The sequence below is a fragment of the Amblyomma mixtum genome, chromosome 6, assembly GCF_055824585.1.
Source record: "Amblyomma mixtum isolate Tamu chromosome 6, ASM5582458v1, whole genome shotgun sequence".
In the NCBI taxonomy this organism is placed as follows: domain Eukaryota; kingdom Metazoa; phylum Arthropoda; class Arachnida; order Ixodida; family Ixodidae; genus Amblyomma; species Amblyomma mixtum.
In genome coordinates, this window is record NC_143017.1 from 51,670,317 (window position 1) to 51,690,939 (window position 20,623).

Genomic DNA, 20,623 nt, shown 5'->3' on the forward strand with positions numbered 1-20,623 from the left:
AATTTGTTCACAAAAATAGCATAGACTTATCAGTTTGGTAGAGCCATCTATGTTCTAAAAAGAAAAGCTTACGGTAAAAAGAAAAACAAGTAAAACATATCGCCGCTGTTGGCTACCCTTTTGTCGGCGGCGGCGTCTATTCATTGCGGAAGCCTGCTCCCGGCAAGGTCACCTCACTTCAGCAGCGATTTGCCGCGCCGGCTTCATCGTAAGGGGAGACAAGGCCCGATAAGCGGCATTTGACCATCGTCCGATAACGCTTCACTGATGTGAGTGCTCCCCTGTTTTTTTCTTCGCTCGCCGCGGTCTAGAAATGCTCTGAGCGTCGCGAAGACGACAGCTGCGGTTCGCTGGCGCAATGGGAGGCAGAACATTATCATTCGAGCACGAGGTTGTCCTCTTTGAGCAATTGCTTTCAAGCATATGCAAATACCTTAGATAGCGAAACATTACAGCCGCCAAGCCGCTCTGGTTTCGAGGTACAAGTGCCAACACTGCCTCGTCTCCTTCAAGAGTTTGACAAGGTCGCCATTCAACGCCTAGCGTTACGAACGGCATATCCGTAACAGTGCAGCATCCGACTCCATTCGCCTTGCTTTGTAATAAGCTTTCATAACGTTTTGGCATGGTTAAGTTGTGTTCAAAGCTTCACAAGCCCCGTCGAGTAATTTAGATGGAGGGGACGTGAGTAATGCAAATTGCCACATTCGCACTGCACGCTGTTTCATAACGCAGCCCCTCGGCCACCCTTTTTCGAGAGTGACATATGCCTCACGTGCAGTATGCATGCGACAAATGTCAAAATCGCGCATTTAAGAAGAAAAATCTCTGAGCCGGCAATGAATGGCCTTGCAGCGTTAGTCATTTCCGGATGCTGCCGCATAATTTCCTTGATGGCGGCGTCTAGAGACAGGGACGTTAAAGCTCATTTGCATTTCCCTTTCTGGGGGCGTAGCCAACGAACATCTGCCGCCGTTAGCCATTAGCAGCGGGGTAGATCGTATGACGTGCAGCACGTCACGTCTGCTTTGCTGACCCAGTTATTCGTAATAAATTGTGCTCGCGCTTGTAGCGCGGTTCGCTTCGTTTGGTGCTAAATTTCTCTATTGTAACGGTCAGTGCATCAAACCCAGGATTTCAAAATACTGGTGAAAAATCAAAACTGCAAAGCTTGACGCAATTTCACCTATAGTTGAACTACTTCGACAACATCCATATCTGTTCATATTATATTGGCTGTTTAACCGATTCGAGCGATTTAAGAATCGTAAAGCGAGACAACAGGGTCGAGAAAAGTGAAATACGTATGCAAGCAGAATCTTATTTGTTTAACACATACTTACATCACTGATATTTCCGAGTTTTCGGTGGCACAACTCGAAATTCGCTTCGGCGATGGCCAAAACGTCAAATATCGGGTGAAAGCGTATGATGTGACAAAAATGAGAGGGTTGTCCAAACGCCATTGAACTTTAACCCACTCTATCACCTTTACTGTTGTGCACGAGCTAGCAGTTGGAGACTTCATAATTCCAAAATATATCTTACAACAGGTTCCAGTTCGTCCGGGTTTTGCCATTTCAAAGGAAGCAATTAGCAAGAGAAGCACTTCAGGGTTTTCAGCGACTGTGTTACAGTACAGTCTGTCTTGTAGCCTGGATTTGTGAGAAGTTCAAGCTTGACCACCCTACCTTTACTAATGGATCTGTGCCTTTTAGTTTAGAGTTGCATCGCATGCTTCTATACAGATTAACCACATCGTGCCTGCGACTTAAATGGTGTTGAAAAGTGAGTATTGTTGGTAATTGAAGTGAGATCGAGTGGCCAATTCATTCAGCCGAAACTCTTTTTTTTTTTTTTTTGTCTGGGGCCTTTTGGCATTCATAGCTTTTTTTTTGTCATTTGTGTATTGTATGCTCGTCTAATGTAAAAGCACAGCGTCCTTCAGCCGTCGTCGCCGAAGAATGCGGGCCTTCATTGCAAGCGAGCGGCTTTCAGTGTCACTGTGTAAGGCTGCAAGGACATTTTAGTTGGCTTTACCCTCAGCGCTTGTATTTTGGGCAGCTGGGGGATGGTACGCTGTTCTGTCCCAGCAGCTTCGCTGTCAGTTCCTTGCACCAGAGCTTTAATCTGGCTGTTCGTTTTGATCCCAAGGTTCGCTGCCCTTTGTCGCGCCTTTCTGCCAGGGCGAGTTGCCAGCGGGAAAATAGAAAGCAATTGTAGGAAGTGCATCTCTTGGCGACGCTGGCGGCCTTGGGTGCTGTTTTGTTCGTTTGTGCCGCCACTGATTTCGGAGCTCGCCGGCTGAGGCTTTTTCGCCGAGCGTGTTTGTTTTGGCGTCATTCGACTGACGTCTGGCAGGCGGAGTTCGTTTAACAGAACAAAGCAAAAACTCTCGTAAGTTTTAGGCGTCTCCATTTGGAAGCCTGTTCTGCGGCGAGCTGCAGCACATTGTCCTCAGCTGGACTTAATGCGCCGCGGTTTTACTCCGGGGTGGGTGTAAAATAGTGTACCAACTGCGGACGCCCATCGAAGGCGTTTTTTTTTGTTTTATGTATGTGCCCTAAGGCTATTTACGCACCTTAAGATACCAAGCTGACTTCTTTATGCTTTTAAAGTATTTTAACCGGAGTTATTGGACACCTATTCTCGTCCGGAGTTTACTAATGCAGAATTACTGTCAGGGCATTGCTCTTGAGCTCCTAAGGTTTTCATGCATGCCCGTTTGAAGGCGCTCCGCCGCTGACGTCGCCTTTTCTGTTGAAAACGCATTTTTTGTGCACAAGTGGCAGGGATAATCATTTTTCGCGGATGCTGAGCTGCGAAGAGCGTGCTGGGGTCTGCCTGCTAGTGGCTTAATTCTGCAGTGTTTGATCCTGTGTACGATTTATCACATGCGCATGTTGAAAACGGGCGAGAGAGAAAGAAATGGCAGAACTGGTTGTTTTTCGCCTGACGCACTCCGTCGCTCAGGGCCAGGAACGTCGCCAGAGCAGAGCCATTGCAGCTGTGGAGGCGGTCGATAAAAGCCGCTGGGGACGTGAGCGCATTATTTCTGGGTTATGCACTCGGGTTCTCTGCGTGACATTTGCCGGAGAAAATGGAAGATAACGAGACACGTTTATCGGCTTCAATGTGCGCTATCGTCGTGTCTAGGGGAAGATAACCCCTCAAAATCATGTCGCGATAAGTGACGTGAAGACTTGTTTGGGATGGCTTGCGGAAATGCAGTGTCTATGTCCACGGGGCATCGCTGTCCTCCGTCCCGCTTCGTCAGATCTGACAGAACAATCGTATACGCTCAGCCGCGTTGAATCCTGATTTTTTTTTTCTTTTGTGGTTTCTAAAGACCAAAAAATGGGAGGGAAAGACCGTCACGCAGGTGGTGGAGAGAGAAACTTTGGGGGCGTGGCGGACCGAAGGATACGAGAGGGGACGACCTTGTCCGTGAATGGCGGTCTCCGTTCTTTTGTATGCCGTGGTCGCTCGTAATGGAAGGGGCGATTCGTCTTCACGATCTGGCGTCACGAATTTGTGTACACAGACTGCCTACCTGGCCTACCGTCGTGCGTCGTGATGACCGGAGCGTCCGCAGAGTTGTAGCCAACGCTTTTAGATTAACGTTGGTTGTAGCCTGTTTAGTTTTAACGTTCTAGACTTTAACTATTACGATAATCTTTATTCGTCCACAAGCCGCAAAGTAGAAAGATACTCCAACAAGCTTGACTAGAAAGCATTGTCTGGCATTTACAAAACTTCATCGAAAAAGTACCGTGCTGTTAACCTCGTATACTTCCCAGTGATCATTTTAAGACACCCTCCACGGTGGCTCAGTGACTTGTTGGTCTGCTCAGCCTGAGGTTGCGGTGTATGTGCGATTTCGGCCGCGGCAGCTGCATTTCGGTGCGAAATGCAGCAGGCCCCCGTGGGCTGGGCAGTGTTACTGCATGTTAAAGAACTTCAGGTGGTAGAAATCTGCCATAGCTCAGCCGTAAGCCCGCATGCAGCTTGGCGATGTGAAATCCTACATACCTTGTCATATATTGAGAGCAAAATTAAAGCTCGGAAAAAGACAGTCGCGTGCAGCTGCTCATGCAGTTATTACCAGCAGTTATTAGCAGGCCATTGTTATTCGCAGCTTTAACTAGTTTACAGCAGCTGTTTGTGTATTCTATTCCGTTGCACGCAGTTATACTCTTAACGGACAAGGCGAACTGATGAAGGAGCACTTTATCCGGGGTAACTCTTATCTGATAACCTTTGAGCCGGACAGCGGAGTCTCTCTCCCGCGGCCTCTGCCTATGAAGACTTGATAATATCGTTAATTGTTTTGTTTATATGGCGGAAAGGGATTGATTAGCTACGCCTAGGTGTTTGAGGAAGAGCACGCTAGGATCCGTCGGCCACCCGCCGAGTCCGAGTGAAGCCAAACGTATCGGGAGGAATGAGGAGGGTAAGAGGAGGCAGTCGGACCTTTGGGACATCGAGCTGCGAGCCAGTCGGTTAAACGTGACTACTTCGGGTGTCGCCAGCCGCGAAAGACCACGCTAAAAGGACAACACAGCACAAGCGCATTCGTGTGTATTCCTTTTGGTGTCGTCTTTCATGGCTGGTGATGTGGGATTGGTAGAAAAGTCACCTCACCCAAGGACGCACTCTCCCTCTTCACGTGTGTGTGTGCCCCCACCCCACCATCCCCAATCTGCGTAGCATTCTAACTCAAGAACGAAGCAGTTTTTTTTTTTTCCTCGACAAAGGACTCCCTCCCTGCCAATGGCGTCGGCCGATCTTGTGAACCTGCTAGCGTGACAATGCAAGGAGCGCCATGACAGTGCGTCCCCAACCATGAAGAAGGGGCTGTCACCTTTCAGCGGCCTCTCTAGCAGGCTCGTGAGGATTGGCCGACGCCATTGGCTATGTGGGGGTTCCTTTGACGGCGGAAAAGCCGCTTCATTCTTGAGTGGCGGTGGGCGCACTCCTGCGGACACCCTCTCCATTCTCGCTTTCCGTGGCGGCAGCCATTGTGGTAACGCCTTTTGGTAACATTAGACACCTTTAGCATACCGTGTACCGTGTTACCGTTACCGGAGTACCGTGAGCCCGCCCACCGGCGCTGAGTACGCGCTGATTGGTTCGACGCTGCGGGCGCGAGCACAGCTGCCGGGCATGTGGCCCCATCTGGCGCCGTCAAGGCAATTTGCGCATGCGCATTGGCGGCGCACAGGCTCCCGGTACTCCGGTACCGGTAACGCTAACACGGTGTACCATGCATGGCGTACCAGTCTGGCAACAATATTTTCCGATCACAATTTTATTTACGTTATGTATTCACATTATGAAGGAACACAGAGCAGAAGGAACGGGGCGGAAGAGAACCGACACACGAGCGCTGTTCTCTTCCGCCCCGTTCCTACTGCGCTGTGTTCCTTCAGTGTTCAGTCACCAGCTATCGGGGTGCTCAGAAGTACGGAGGTGTTCTCTTCGAAAGCAGAGTTCAGCGCTTGTTGAGGCAATGAGTGGTTGGTTTTGTTTCATTTTATGGACGCATCCTTGTCGATACCATGATGGCCTCGCGGTGGCCTGGCACAACCTTCTTCCTCTCAGCTCCGTATCCCCCTCGTGGGAGCATCCTTGCTCGCGGCCGCCTCCGCGCGGCTGCGTGCAATTGGGGGACAAATAGCGGATATTGCCGGCGACAGCCCAAGATGGCTGGCTCCGAAGCGAGGCTGTTTGCTACTGCCTCCAAGGGAAATGGGAAAGGGGGCTGGCGGTTGAAGACGCCATTAAGTTCCTGCACAAAAACAGGCACACAATGAACGACCCACTGCTTCGAGAAACGTTGAAATCTGTTCAAATAGAATATTTATACTTCTAAGCACACTGATCTTTCTTAAAAGCGTTTCAGTGATAGCGGCCATCATGGTATAAGGTTAGAATCGCGTGATCTGAAAATATGTTGTCAGATTAGTACGCCCTACATGTATTCGGTCAGCGTAGTAACGGCTGGCTATCAAGAGGCGTTACTATTGTGAAATGGGAGAGCTGCCGCCGCTTTCGTTATGGAGTGCGTGTGCAAAGAGGCGGTCCTCATCTGACTTTCTCTCCGTTGGTTTCTTTGCGCTTGCTTTCGAGTTGCGATGCTAAATCAGTTCAGAGTGTTGATTGATCTGGGATGTACGCACACGTAAGCCTTCAGTGATGTCAAGGAACAACTGCTAAACTCACCCGGAACGAACAGAAACGACGGTGCTGCTATGAACATTCGCACCGTGTTCATAATGTGGGCGTGCTTATTGTCTAAAGCCGTGCGTTTGTCACTGTGGCCCTTTGGCGATTGTTTTAGCGTTCGAGCTTGGTCCCATAGTTTATCGGTAGGCACGTTCAGTCACGAATAGCAGCTTGCCAGTGTCCCTCTGGGTCGACAGCGGGCTATTAGTCTTTCGCCGCGGCTGCACTAACCTCACTGTATCACTGCGAAGACGCCGTACGATCGATGCGTCGCAGTGAAACGCGTTTGTTAGCAAGCACTCGTCCTGTGTCGCCTGTTTCTTTCTTTGTTTGGCGCTGCCGTTCCCGCCATAATGTATACCAGTCCTCCTCGTAACGAGAAGCGTGAACAGATCAAGGCGGGCTGCTAGCAGATGGTCTTCAAACGGGCTTGCGCGGTAACTTTGCGCGGTAACTTCGACGCGGTCGCTTCTTCGACTGCGGGGCTTTTCCTCTCTGCGCATGCCCGCGGTATTTCCCGCGCGGTGGTGGGAATTACGGTGTCGGCAGTTGTCCGGGACGGCTCTTGCACACGGTGTCTAGACACCCGGAAACCTTGGAACTGTCAGGAAAATTCGTTTAACAGTACCTTTTGCTGGGCTAGTTGGTGTGACATTGTGTTCAGAAAGGAAAAAAACAGCGCTAAATTCTACATAGACCAATCAGCACGTTCTCGCTGGCGGGGCACGGAAGCGGGTCGCGGTATGCTATGACTCCCTCTTGTTGGGGGACGCTCCCCCTCCCCATTTTTCGGATACGTTGCTTATGAGTCCCGCAGCGGTGCTGCTGTTGAAAAGGGCGTTCGAATGAACAAAGGATGTCTTGTTAAAAGACGCGATAATCTCGGTCAGCGTAACGAGTAGTCATGACTCCCTGATTTACAAGGCTATTAGTCTTTCGCCGCGGCTGCACTAACCTCACTGTATCACTGCGAAGACGCCGTACGATCGATGCGTCGCAGTGAAACGCGTTTGTTAGCAAGCACTCGTCCTGTGTCGCCTGTTTCTTTCTTTGTTTGGCGCTGCCGTTCCCGCCATAATGTATACCAGTCCTCCTCGTAACGAGAAGCGTGAACAGATCAAGGCGGGCTGCTAGCAGATGGTCTTCAAACGGGCTTGCGCGGTAACTTTGCGCGGTAACTTCGACGCGGTCGCTTCTTCGACTGCGGGGCTTTTCCTCTCTGCGCATGCCCGCGGTATTTCCCGCGCGGTGGTGGGAATTACGGTGTCGGCAGTTGTCCGGGACGGCTCTTGCACACGGTGTCTAGACACCCGGAAACCTTGGAACTGTCAGGAAAATTCGTTTAACAGTACCTTTTGCTGGGCTAGTTGGTGTGACATTGTGTTCAGAAAGGAAAAAAACAGCGCTAAATTCTACATAGACCACAAAGAAAGACGGACAGGACGGGCGCTGACTCCAACTAAGTTTATTGAAAGCCACATGTAGCATATATATAGCCCGAAGAAGGTGAACGCATGCGCATTTCCCACATGGCAACAACACCCACACACACAAGTACGATAACTTCTCATAATCGCGTATTTTTTAACAATCTGTGTTCACTTCCTCGTAGGGAAATAGAAGTGGTGCTGACGCACATGCCACCCCTCTCTTTGATAAAAAAGGCTTCTGCCAGTTCGCGAGCTAATCTATCTTTACTTCTGGTTAGAATTTTAATCTCTTCAAGTCGTGGTGCACAGTGCTTTTTATTTCCATCAATGCAAGAGCGGCAATGGGCGGGAAGGTTTTCGAACGAATCCGATGGAAATCCGATGGAATCCGTGGGAAATGCGCATGCGTTCACCTTCTTCGGGCTATATATATGCTACATGTGGCTTTCAATAAACTTAGTTGGAGTCAGCGCCCGTCCTGTCCGTCTTTCTTTGTGGTCTATGTAGAATTTAGCGCTGTTTTTTTCCTTTCTGAACACAATGTCAGGAAAATTTTGTGCTCCTGCAGGAATCGGGGAATTGTCAGGGATGCCATCGAAAAATTGGCAAAGTCAGAGAAAAGTCCGATTGATTAGAGTTATAGCATAGTGCGACGGGACCAATCAGCACGTTCTCGCTGGCGGGGCACGGAAGCGGGTCGCGGTATGCTATGACTCCCTCTTGTTGGGGGACGCTCCCCCTCCCCATTTTTCGGATACGTTGCTTATGAGTCCCGCAGCGGTGCTGCTGTTGAAAAGGGCGTTCGAATGAACAAAGGATGTCTTGTTAAAAGACGCGATAATCTCGGTCAGCGTAACGAGTAGTCATGACTCCCTGATTTACAAGGACGTGGGGTGTCGGGAAATTTCCTGAAATTTTCTTCAGGTGAAGCATTTAGTCGCTATTGTTAAAACATGCGTAGTGCCATCGCACATGACCAGCACTCTTGCGAACTGTTAAGGCAGCACGAAAATTTGTAATCGTGATTGTAGCAAACTCGTCTAAGAGTTCAAATCAGTCGGGCGCAGTTCTGTCATAATAGCTGCGCTAACTACGAACTGCAATGCGACATTTATAGCTCATTATGGGCTTGCTATGTGGGGAGATTGATGTATTCAAGAGCCAAGTATGCTACACCCCGTCTAGGTAGTTACACTTGCGGCGCCATTTCAAAATCGGAGCCACGCCTTTAGCTGTCATGAGAGTGCGTGGAAGGGTTCGTCCTGCTATACGTATTGTAATCCAAGCTGCCACTCTTCATCCATTGTGCGGTCCATCTTGTTTCATAGCAATGCAACGTACCTTGACTCACCAATAGCAAGTTTCACCTCACTTCACCAGTGAGGGTGTAGCGGCCGTAACAGCCACTAGCAGGAAATATGCCTTTTCTCTGTTTGAACTGTGACGAGCACCTCTACTTGCATAACATGTTGGGTACGTAGTTTACAGTGTTTCGTGACAAAATTCATGTAAGCATTTACTCATGCTGTCATGACTTCCCCTGAACACAATTATAGTTTTCATGTTCATGTAATGCGAAGGCAAGATAACCGCTGGTCCTTAAGGGTAACGGAGTGGATTCCAAGAGAAAGCAAACGTAGCAGGGAAGGCAGAAAGTTAGGTGGGCGGATGAGATTAAGAAGTTTGCGGGGATACAGTGGCGGCAACTGACAAAGGAAAGGGTTAATTGGAGAGACATGGGAGAGGCCTTTGCCCTGCAGTGGGTGTAGTCGGGCTGATGACTGCACTGCAGTACTGCATGATTCCCCCTACCCCATTATGCGTCGCCCGATAGGCACTAAAGGTATGACCAAACTAATTGGGGTAGAACGTGTGCAATAAATCCATTGGTTTGTTCGCCGCTTGTAATGGAAATACATTTATTTTTCAGTTTAAGCGCGGTACCCACCATTATGAAAAAGCTGAGGGAGAAGCAACGCACTCTAACCACGAGTGTGCCTGTATGGGACTAAAAAGAGAGTATAACCTGTCCTCTGCGGCACTACTTTTTATAAAAGGGCGTGCGCTAGAGGACAGGTTACTCCCTTCTTACTCCTATCTGTTTAGAGTGTTATTACTTCGTAAGTCACAGCTTGAAGCTACTTTGTTCAGCAAATAAGTAAATAAAAATTCTGTTGTACGGAAACAGGAAATCTGTTGTCAGTGCATGCAGCACTTGTAGCTTTAGTAAATTTTTCGCTGTCAACGGTTCACGTCCGTACTGTCAATCTTCGTCGGCCGGACTATACGTTCTTCCGCATCTTCAGTGATCGGGGAATTTTGGTTGAAAGAGGAAAAACATGGAAAAAGGAGGGAACTTTAAGAGATTCGATCGCTATGTAGCACCCTGTCGCTCGTGCCCGGCCCAGGGCATGTTGTTCCCTATATGCGCGGCTGATCATACTTCGGCACGGTGTTATTACAATGATAGCACCTTTGCATTGTTTGCGCGGGAGCGCATGCTATTTGCAATGCAGCGAACACGTCGACAGAACCTGCGCTCCGTGTTCGCCGCACGTACGCACACGTCCAGAGAGCATTGTGGCGACGCGCCCGGAATTCTTTTTGCTGAGGACTTTCTGAGAGGGGGGGGGGGGGGGAGTTGTACAAAGGCAGTCAGTAATTGGGATGTGACAAGAGCCGCTGCTGATGCAGCAGGTGCGCAAAAGATGAAGTGATCGATAAAAACTTGGCATAGAGCCGACGTGTTGAGAGTGTGCGTGGGTGCGTGCGGGGGGGGGGGGGGGTAATTATTTCTTTAATCTCTATTGGTTAGGTTTTTTACGCACGCACACAGCCTCGACCTTCTAACCTACTCCCTCCTCCTCTCCTCCTTTTTCATAAAAGTGCCCACTCCCCGCCTAGATAACGTTGTCTTCGGGCAGCGCGCGTAATACGCGGAACAAACTCCGTTTTTACACCCCGCAACGAACTCCCATATATGGCTATATCCCTGCAGACTGCGAAAGAGCGCCGGTCTCCGTGCACAGAGGCACGCACGGTATATATGCTGCGACAGCGCTTGGTTCTCGATTTCATTGAGAGATCTCGTGTGTCGCAATTTCTATGGGGGCCTGTATATAGTATCCGCGTCCACTTTCCTGCAATTATGTCGACCCTTATCGCTGTGTGACGCGCTGGGTACGGTCCGTTCGCCGGAATGCGCTTATCTCGCCATTTCCCGAATCCGAGAATAGCATCGCTGTACGCCATCCTTGCCGCTGCGAGCGCTATGATCTGGGCGCGTACTACGCGCTCATCCAGATGCGCACGTGACCTGCGTGTGTGTGCTTGATAGGCGCGCGGAAACCGCTCCAGCAGTCATAGAGCGACAACTCTCCGACGTGTTCTGGAACCATGCTCGCCACCCGAAGAAGCCGCTGCGGAGGTATGCCGGTCGTTCGCATATGTTGACCATGTCTCACGCGTGTGGTGTCGTTAATGTGCGGTTTGGTTTGCACGGGTTTAATGCCCCAGAGCGACTCGGGATATGAGGGACGCCGTAGTGGAGGATTCCGGATAACTTCGACCTCCTGGCTGACATCGCACCGTACATGGACCTCTAGCATATTTCGCCTCCATCGAAATTCGACCGTCGCGACCGGGATCGACCCCACGTTTTTCGGATCAGCAGCCGAGCACCATAACCACTGAGCCACCGCGGCGGCTATTATAGTGCCGGGATCGCGGACTGTGAATGTGCAGATGTTAATTGGCGTCATTAATCACGAGCGAATAGGTAATTACTATGCGGTTGCGCGTGATACGCGATACTACTGTACGTGCGGCCGATCTGTTCTGGTGTGTGGACGGCGACACCCATTTAGTGCTTTCTTGGACTTCGCTGTTGATTCCGCGTAATATGTAGGGGAACGTTTTGTCTTTGTGTCCGACTTTTTCAGTTACTCGTTTTCTATCAAAATTATATCTTTAACGCCGCAGGTTCAAAAGTGTTTCTGGTAGATGGAGATTTCACTCAATTAGCTGCTGTCGCGCAGCCAGTCGAGTGTTCGAAGTAACCGTTCTGCTGTCTACTTTTTGACATTTTCGCAGTTCTTGGGTGGGACTGTGAGGTAGGGTGACGTACCCTAGCCCCATATTGTTCACTCTCGATGCATTCTCGCTTTTCGGGCTAGCTTGTGCAGGCGACTCTGATATAAAAGGGAGCACAGTTATATCACTCCATGAGTATGCGTGGCAAGCTCAATTCACCTACTTTCCCGTTTTCTGAGTACTTTTCGTCTAGGTGTGTAATGACCGCGTCGGAAATGCCCATCTTTAGTGCAGAAATAAAATTCGCTCCTGTGTGCAAACTGAAATGTTAATTCCCTTTAGTGCCGGAGCTGACATGTACTGTAGATAAAAAAGAAAAGAAAAAATCTTTTGCACCACTGGAATGGGCGTACAGCTGCGTGATGTGTGTTGCATTGAACTCGGTGCGTCTCCTTGAGTGTCGCCTGCCTTGTGCGATTTCACATTACAGTGCGCCGCCCTGAGAAACTTCGCCCTCTCAAACGCGCACGCACGTCACGTTTGCGGTAGCGAGGAAAAGCCGAAAAAAAAAGGGGGGGGGGGGGGGGGGGCGTACAGAGAGCGTGATCAAGTGCTTCCTTCGACTGGTCTTGCCTCTCATTCCGCGTGGGAGGCGTCACGCGCCAGCAAAAAGTTGCGAAGGACGTCGCGCGACAGATTTCGGTCGATTCGTTGCGGTCTGGGTGCGAGTGCAATGGACTCGGCCAGAACCGGTCGCGCGACATCCGCGACTCACTGGCTTGAAGTGTGTTTCTCTGCGGGTGTCTCAACGGTTGGCTGTCAGTCAGGGTGTCGAACCGGAACCGAACCTGAACCCGAAACCGGAACCGAACCCGAATTTCCACCCGGAACCGGAGCCGAACCGAACCCATATTTTTTTCGCCATCTTGGAACTGAACCCGAACCGGAACGATTCAAAGGAACCGTTCCGAACCGGTTCGGAGCTCGGTTCAGCCCCACTTTTTTTGCAACTCGGCACACTTCTTTTTTTTTTTCAGACAAAATGAGATAGCCTAGCGCGTAGGTTTACCCATCCGAAGCTGTCTGCGCTGGAAAGTGGGAGAATGGCGCCCAGTATATGAGACAACAAAATTGAATGAAGTATGATGTGTGGGAAGAAACCTAATTGACACTTCTGTAATGTACAAGCGCCAATTCTAAAGCATTGTAAGTCAGGTTTATGTGAAATCTTGAGTTACTACTTCTCCTCCTTTTCATGTTTGTGTATGGCTTTAATCAAATTGTTAGCACTGATCTAACTCAATAAAGCACTATAGACACCAAATTTTTGCTTGCGTATTTTCTCTTTTCAAACGATGATTTCGACATTGGTATACATGGAGCACCCTGTGGTATTTGCCTACAGCCAATAAATAATTTATATTCGAATTTCTTCGTGATGTTGTTTTAGTTTCATCAGCAGAACGAGTGCTGTTACCTGTAGTTGAATTTAGGTTACATGAGGCACGAAATAAAACGGCATAACTCGTTTGTTGTAATTCTAGCCTTTGACGCAGGCTGGTTTATGTGCAGTAGTGAGTCAAAACAAAGTACCAGCGTCTATATCACAGGTTTGCACGCCTCACGTGACAGTTCAACTGCAAGTCACAACATTTCTCGGTTGATGAAGCTGAAACAGACTGATAATAAATTATTTTCTAAATTATTCAGCGGCCGTAGGCGAATACCGCATAGTGGTCCAGGTATCCTGATATCTAAGTCATCGTTTGAAAGAAGAAAACACGCAATAAAATTTGTGTGCACAGTCCTTCGAGCACCGATTGGGAATGCTGTTGCTAGGTGCTGGCTGCGGACTCAGTGAAGCCTAAGAATTGGGTCTTTATTCAGAGACTTTGACTCAAAAGGAAAGAGGGCCCCAGGCCCTTGGAAGGTACAGACCTGCTCCCCGAGCAGCTGCTCTCTTCCGCTGCTGGAGGAGGACTCTCTTTGTCCGTTGACGGCCGTTTTTTCGAACGCCGTGGTCACGTGACCAAGCCGCGTTTCTTAGAAGAAAGCGTCGTTAGGGGCCGAATACAGACCACCCCGAGTTAAATTGCGAGAGGAGAGGGGAGAGCCGTGACCCTTATAAACGTCAAGTTCGAGAGGGGTACGTCTTCGGCTGAACATGAGCCCCGCGTCCTCGACGAGGCCGGCACCCTGCGGCGCCGAGTATAGGTCGGAACGCTCGCGGCACAAACAGTTTTCCGGAGTTCGCGGGCTCACACACCAGCAGTGTCTTGCAACGCAACAGACTCCTCCCCCCGATGAAGTCCTTCGCCGAGGCTGCGTCCCCAGATGCAGGGTCGAGAGAAGGCGCTCCGGGCGGCCACAGGGCAAATGCATGCGCTCAATTTCCACGCACACGCACGCACGCACGCACGCACGCACGCATGCGCGCGCACACACACACACACACACACACGCACACACGCACGCACGCACGCACGCACGCAGACAGAGACAGACAGACAGAGACAGACAGACAGAGACAGACAGACAGAGACAGACAGTCAGAGACAGACAGTCAGAGACAGACAGACAGAGACAGACAGACAGAGACAGACAGACAGAGACAGACAGAGACAGACAGACAGAGACAGACAGACAGAGACAGACAGACAGAGACAGACAGACAGAGACAGACAGACAGAGACAGACAGACAGAGACAGAGACAGACAGACAGAGACAGACAGACACACAGACACACACGCGCGCGCGCGCACGCACGCACGCACGCACGCACGCAGTGCGGTTATTTTTGGGAAGGGATGCTATACTGCTAACGCATTAAGAAGGACAACTAAACGAGTATGCGTACTCCGAGTTGGATTCGTACCAGCGGCGGCGCAACAGAAAAGCTCCGTTTAGAGATGCCTTAGGATACTCCACCATCTCCGAGGCTTCTGTTTATCGTTGTTGCATAAAATATTAGGAACCTCTGTGACCCTCCTCGTGCCTTGCTTGATCTCATCGAATTCAAAGATCTCAGCATAAGTCCTTACGCCACCGTGGATCCCTTACTCCGCCCGCACATCAAAATTTCGGAATGAGTCAGGAGATTGAAATTGAACAACATAGTCCTCCAGCGGTAAAGAGCACTGTTCTCTGAACAGCGACCTCACTGAACGCGGCGGTTCTGCGTGTTAATCCATCATGCGGGTGTTCCACAGGCTAAGCTGTCCTACGAACACGAAGAGTTCGCACGGAATTTCGGAGTCTTTCGTCTCAGACAGAAATCTTATAGTGAAGTGCATGATCTCAATGTCTATTTTAAGATACTGCTGAAGTATGCCCCAAAAGCGCAGCATCACGACAAAAAGAAACAATTATTTTGTTGCTCAGCGATTTCTCGTTGCTCTCACAGGTAGCAATTCACTGACCACGGCACAAACGCCTCCTTAGCGCGCAGGTACGTCCTAACGCGTAAGGTCCATGTTTGAAGCGTGAACAAGGTTTTTGCGGCCGATTGAAACTACTGTCGAGCCTGTTTATAATGAACCTGACGGTCACGCGGATTCCGTTCATTATATCTGATGTTCGTAGTAAGTGGACTCTTTGTATAACAGCCAAAAATACTAAGGCCACTAAAAGTGGCGTTTATTTCTTATAAAACTACTTTATGCGCTCCTACTTGTGCAAAGCAGATCCTCCAGCGGCTCTTTCCAGGCTATCTAGGGTGGTCAGTTAATCCTCGTGGAGACCCTTGCTGCTAACCATCAAATTTAGCGACGGGGTATAACTAATCGTGGTTGAAGTGCCCACGGCAGCTGGTGGCAGGTCGGCCACATAAACAAAATTCCTGAGAGTACGGGTGTGCTTGTGCTTGGTGTTCGTCTTCGTCACAGCCCGCGCTTATACAATTTTGTGCTCCGCAGGAGCGTAGTTGTCTGAGGAAACATCTGGCCAGCCATGGATCAGCGAAGCTTTGTCACACATCTACATGCGTCCGGTCACGTGTATTTTCGAGCTGCTTCTGTAGTTCGTGTACTCATGAAGTGACAAAAGTAGCGCAGCGCTCGCGGCACTGAGTGCATCAGTTGCATTGTCCGCTGTGTGACGCTGCCTGCACGTGGTAGCAGCGCGAAAGATGGAGCCGACTGGGCAGGCTATGCATGCCACGTGACCAGCCCGTGGCTAACACGCATGGCTAGCAAGGCTTTAAAAATTCTCAAATCGCTGCTGTTACTTGATTCACGGCTATGGTCAGCAGCTTCGCTTTCGACGATGCCCCTTTCTCACACGCAACGCGCTTCCACTTGAGAGGCTTTGCCCAGCCGGCGAACACGCAGGCAATGATTGCCCTCGTAGGCCATCGACGTGGGCTTGGCCTGCGGTTACTTACTGTTTGAATAGGGAGTTATAGCATATCGTTACCGTGTTTACGTTACCGTTTGCAGTGTTCCCAGACGCCGGATTTTCAGGTTAGCGCTGCGCACGGCAGTGCCGTCTTTTATCGCATTTTTCGGTCGACATATTCTTTCCGGAGCGGTGTCGTGAAGGTCGAGAGACGTTCTTTCCCTTCGCGCTTACTGGAAGCACGACCTCTTAAAATTCGGGGGTAGTTTACGGCGTCTGCTCGTTCGCTATAACCGAGTGGTGCGGCCAAAGTTTTTCGTTGTATCTGCGACGAATTGCCATTTCCCTTATGCATATTTTCACGGTAACACCGCACCCGTTCGTAATAAGCGAGCGTTCGTTATATCTTCGGCCTTTGGGCTGGACTACATCCGCTGAATTCGTATCAAGAAAGGGTATACGTAAGGCTGCAGACATATGGGTAGAGGAAGCAATGACCGATGACAACCTTTATCGTCTGCCTTGTGGAGAGGTCGTACAGGTATCCCAAGGAAAAGCGAAGAGGGAGAAAACCGAATGTATCAGCATAAAGTTCTCTCACGATCATGTTCAGAAAAAACAGACGAGCACTTAGCCGCCTCCCAAAAATGGGTTTGTAGTTTTGAAAATAAATGCCCTGAAACAAGTTGGTGGACAAATGGTGCACGACAGATTCACCAGACTCCACCAAGGGCGCAAAGAATTCTGTAGACGCTCAGGCTCCCTTTGATAGCCCCCCAGGAAAAGTTACAAAAATTCTACGTAGTGCAAGTACACCTTCTTCCTAGCAGAATGCTGCACTTGCAAGAATGTTGCGACGCAACATCCCAACGAATATGTTACCAATTTGTGTCCGTGCAGAAACGAAGCGCCTCAACCTAAGCTATCCAAAGGTGTTTTTTTTTATCATATTCTTTTTATCAGAATAAAACAGGTCGACGTCATCATAATAAGTCATAGTCGTAATTTCTCCCTGTACTAGCGAGAATCCACGACTAGCTGTCTTTGTGAAAATACTGAGAAACAGGGGCTCGAGATATATAAAGCGAGTCACAAAGGCTATATCGAAGAGGAGATTTCAGTAAAATATGTTTTGGTACGCCCAGGGTGTTAGGGAGAGCTAGTGCTCCCACGAGGCTCTCGTTCGGTGGGGGATGGGTGATGGAGGGGTTCTCGCATATTCTCGTAACATGTAGGAAAGGGGGAGGGGTGCTGGCAAGTCGATTTCAGGACGACGAAAAGGTGTCTGTCTGTATATGGGTGCCGATACATGGCAGCTTCGTGTCTCAATAGTGCGCGGGAACGTAGAGGCCTGGTGCGGCGGTCATGTCGGCGCGCGCGTAAGTGTACTGCGTACGAAAAATTCCCGACTGACTCGAGCTTCAAGGAGACAAATTTCTCGCGTGACGGGGTCTCCGAAATTCCTCAAGCTGGAGAGTTGTGTAGATGCAAAATCATCCGGCTTTTCGCCTTATACATCATGAGAAGGATTATAGCATACACATAGCCCTACATTATATTTCGAGTTTATTTCATTTTTCTGCTCTTGCCGTAAATTCGTCTTTCTGCCGCGGACAATACATAAAGTGGGTAAAGTGAGAACATCTCGCATTAAACAAATTTTTGCATTTTTATGTTATATATCGATGCCACAGAATAAAGTAAACACCATAACAAGGTTGATTAAAACTTATCTACGTTCTAATTTTTTTTTTTTGCTCTGAACCCGTTTGAACCCGTTTGAACCGGTTCAGTACGGTCCGAACCGGTTCGAACCGGAACGGAATGTCGCTCTGGAGCCGAACCCGGAACTGAACCCGAAAGGTGTGAACCCGAACCTGAACCGAACCCGAAAAAATTGCGGTTCGACACCCTGCTGTCAGTACTACTTTGCGGCTGAATAGTCCAAAAGGCAACACACAGAAGGTATGTGTGCGTGTGTGGGGTGGTATCGGACAGAGTGAGGCGCCGCTGTCGCCCTCTATCAGCATCGCTGTTAAGTTTCGCTTGTTCTCATCACTGATGGAGATTGTGTTCGTCGCATTTGGTGCGCACCATTCTCAGAGGACGCGGCCTCGAATTGGGTCCGGAAATCGCTCGCTTCCCCCAGCCGAAGGGTGGGTCCTTTGCATGCATGCGTGTGCACTGAATCGCGTAAATAATTGCGGCTCCATTCGTAATTTAGGTACTCCGGCTGTCGTGATATCCTCTTCTACAGAAGTCATTGATGGTGTACTTGTGGGCTTGAGGGCGTGTTTGAGAGGTCGTACGCTTCGGAATTTTTTTCCACCACTTCGGCAGCCGTGCGAGAAACGCGGAGGGTACACGGTCAAAAGGCGCGCAGTGGTTGGGCGCAACGTTATGCAGAGGAAAAAATTGGCTGTGGTTTGACCAATGGCCATCCCGAGTGGAATTGCGGAAACAACGGCGCGGCAATCGCAGCGGCGGCGGCACCTTTGAGTCACCCGCGCAGCGGAAGAGTCGGCGGCGGCTCCGCGCTGCTCTGACGTCACTCGCTCCTCGCGCATGCGCAGTTGGGGCTCTCCGGGGCTCCGTGAAATCGCTCACACCTAGCGTAGTGTTGCTTCCGCAACAGAAGAAACAGCTAAGTGTTACGAACCAATAAAAATAACCTATCCCCCCCCCCCCGTTGTGAGTATGTGCCATGTAATTAAGGCAACAACAACAAAATAACGGGGCTAAAAGCGGCGAACAGTTTTTTGCAAGGACTCTGCCCTAGCATAAGTATGTACAATGCATATTTTCGTTAGTTGTTCTTCACGAATGGCTTTGTAGTTATTTTTATTTATGGGTGGCTTCGGGTAGCCCGTGGGTACTTTCTGTTCGCCAGTGCGTACGGCTCCTGGACGTTCGTCATTTTCGTGTCGACGTTGTCGGCTGCACTGCATCACGGGGTTTAGATCCATTCACTTGCCGCTTTATTTCTTACCCGATCCTGTTCATGTGGCGAGGCGCGGGGATTAAGCCCGCCGAACAGTAAACCACGGCTCACGGGCGCGCTTAGCTTGAACTGATCGCGGGAGGAAGAGAAAGAAAAAAAAAATGGATCGGAGGGGGCCGTGTTTTCCTACCGCGCATGGGCGCCGTGCCAGGGAGCACGCGTCGCAGGAGCGCCGTGGCACGCGCCTCTCACGCTCCCGCCGGACCGAAGCTGGTCCGAACTGCTGCTGCTCCCGCGGTTGCCGTTGCGCCGCCCAGTGTTGCAGGCCGCCTCCTTGCTTCGCCGTCCCTCTCCTTATCTCCGGCATCCGGTGCAACACGGTATGCGAGCCTGCGCCCCGTCAGTAGCCTGTGCGCACCGTGCTTGCTTATCGCGCCGTACTCGTCGCCAAACGGCTTTCGCGTGGGCCGCGCATATTTCCCCGCCGCACTTCTGCGTGACTCCTCGATCGACGCGATAGCCTTTCTGCGTCTCGAGGTGAGTATGCGGTCGTGGTGAAGTACGGGCGTGGCGACGGCGAGTTTTTTTTTTTTTTTCGCGTAAGTTAAGAGCATCGATCGTGAAGCCTGTGAACGTTAACCAATCTCGGCACTCGACGATGGTCCCGGAACGTGCCTATAACCCAATAAGAGCTTCCTTCAACGGTACCCGAGCGTGCCTTGCCTGGTTAACGCTTATGTCCATCCTTAAGTACAGACTGAATTTCGTGTGTTGACGGTATCTCCTTTTCCTCTTCGCAGACTGCGTCAAGAATCCGACCATGGCGCAGGCAGAGCCCCCAAGGCCGCACCAGGTGTACGCCGTTCACGCCAACACTTTGCTGGAACATCTCAGCACTTTGGACGTCAACCAGACGACGTCGTTTGTCCGGCTGACCGGAATCATCTGCACCATCGGTGAGCGCGTCCGTCTCCGTCGGCCCAGAGCCTCCCAGCGTTGTGGCTGTTCCCCAACGGCCACGCCTGGCTGCCCGACAGGGTGTTGGAAGGGTCCCGCTGAGTCTAGATTATGCCGCATCTTGTTGGAAAACCGAGGAAATCCGGTGCATTTGAGGCCGTGCTTACGTTTAATGGAGTAGTTCGAGATTTTGTCTGGTGCGAGTTTTTTCTTTTTTGTTTCATTGTTTAAAAATCAGTGTCTCTGTAAACAAATTCGCTTGCGCAGTAGTCTCGGCGGTGTTCTCGCGAAAGGCAACCGAAGATCATTTTCTGCAACTGTGGCTTCACCTGCTGGTAGCGATGTCGTGCAGGAAAGCTGTTTCCAGCAGAGGTGTTTGCCGCGGTGCCTGGTTTTGGCTCGCGCGGCATCACTCCACCGTTGATGTGTTTGCCCAGGTCCTGCCTCGAGAGATGTGAAGATGCTGGTGAACATGATGAAGGATGGCATGAACATTGCCAGGTTGAACTTCTCGCACGGCACTCACGAGGTTGGTAGCATGTCTTCTACATTAGAACTCTGTGCTTCCTTGCGTTACTCAGGGGTACACTCAGTGGTAATTTTTGATAACAGGCAAAGTGTGTGCATTCTGCTGGTAGTTAACGTTTGCTTGAATCTTTGTAGTTTATCATTATCAGAACACACTACTTTGCCATTGCA

The 20,623-nt window shown here is 50.2% G+C and overlaps 1 protein-coding gene across 5 annotated transcripts in view; it reads left to right on the top strand.

Annotated features, from left to right (window-relative positions):
- Positions 1 to 108: 108 nt before the first annotated feature.
- LOC149339096 (pyruvate kinase PKM-like) overlaps positions 109 to 20,623 on the top strand; it is a 34,152-nt gene continuing 13,637 nt past the window's right edge. Inside the window, exons 1-3 of one of the 5 annotated variants that reach the window (XM_089547907.1) lie at positions 109 to 269; positions 19,768 to 19,923; positions 20,362 to 20,453. In XM_089547907.1, the coding sequence (XP_089404033.1) occupies positions 19,788 to 19,923; positions 20,362 to 20,453 (228 nt within the window). In that variant the 5' untranslated portion in view covers positions 109 to 269; positions 19,768 to 19,787. The other 4 variants (XM_089547906.1, XM_089547910.1, XM_089547909.1 and 1 more) reach the window with 4 other exon arrangements.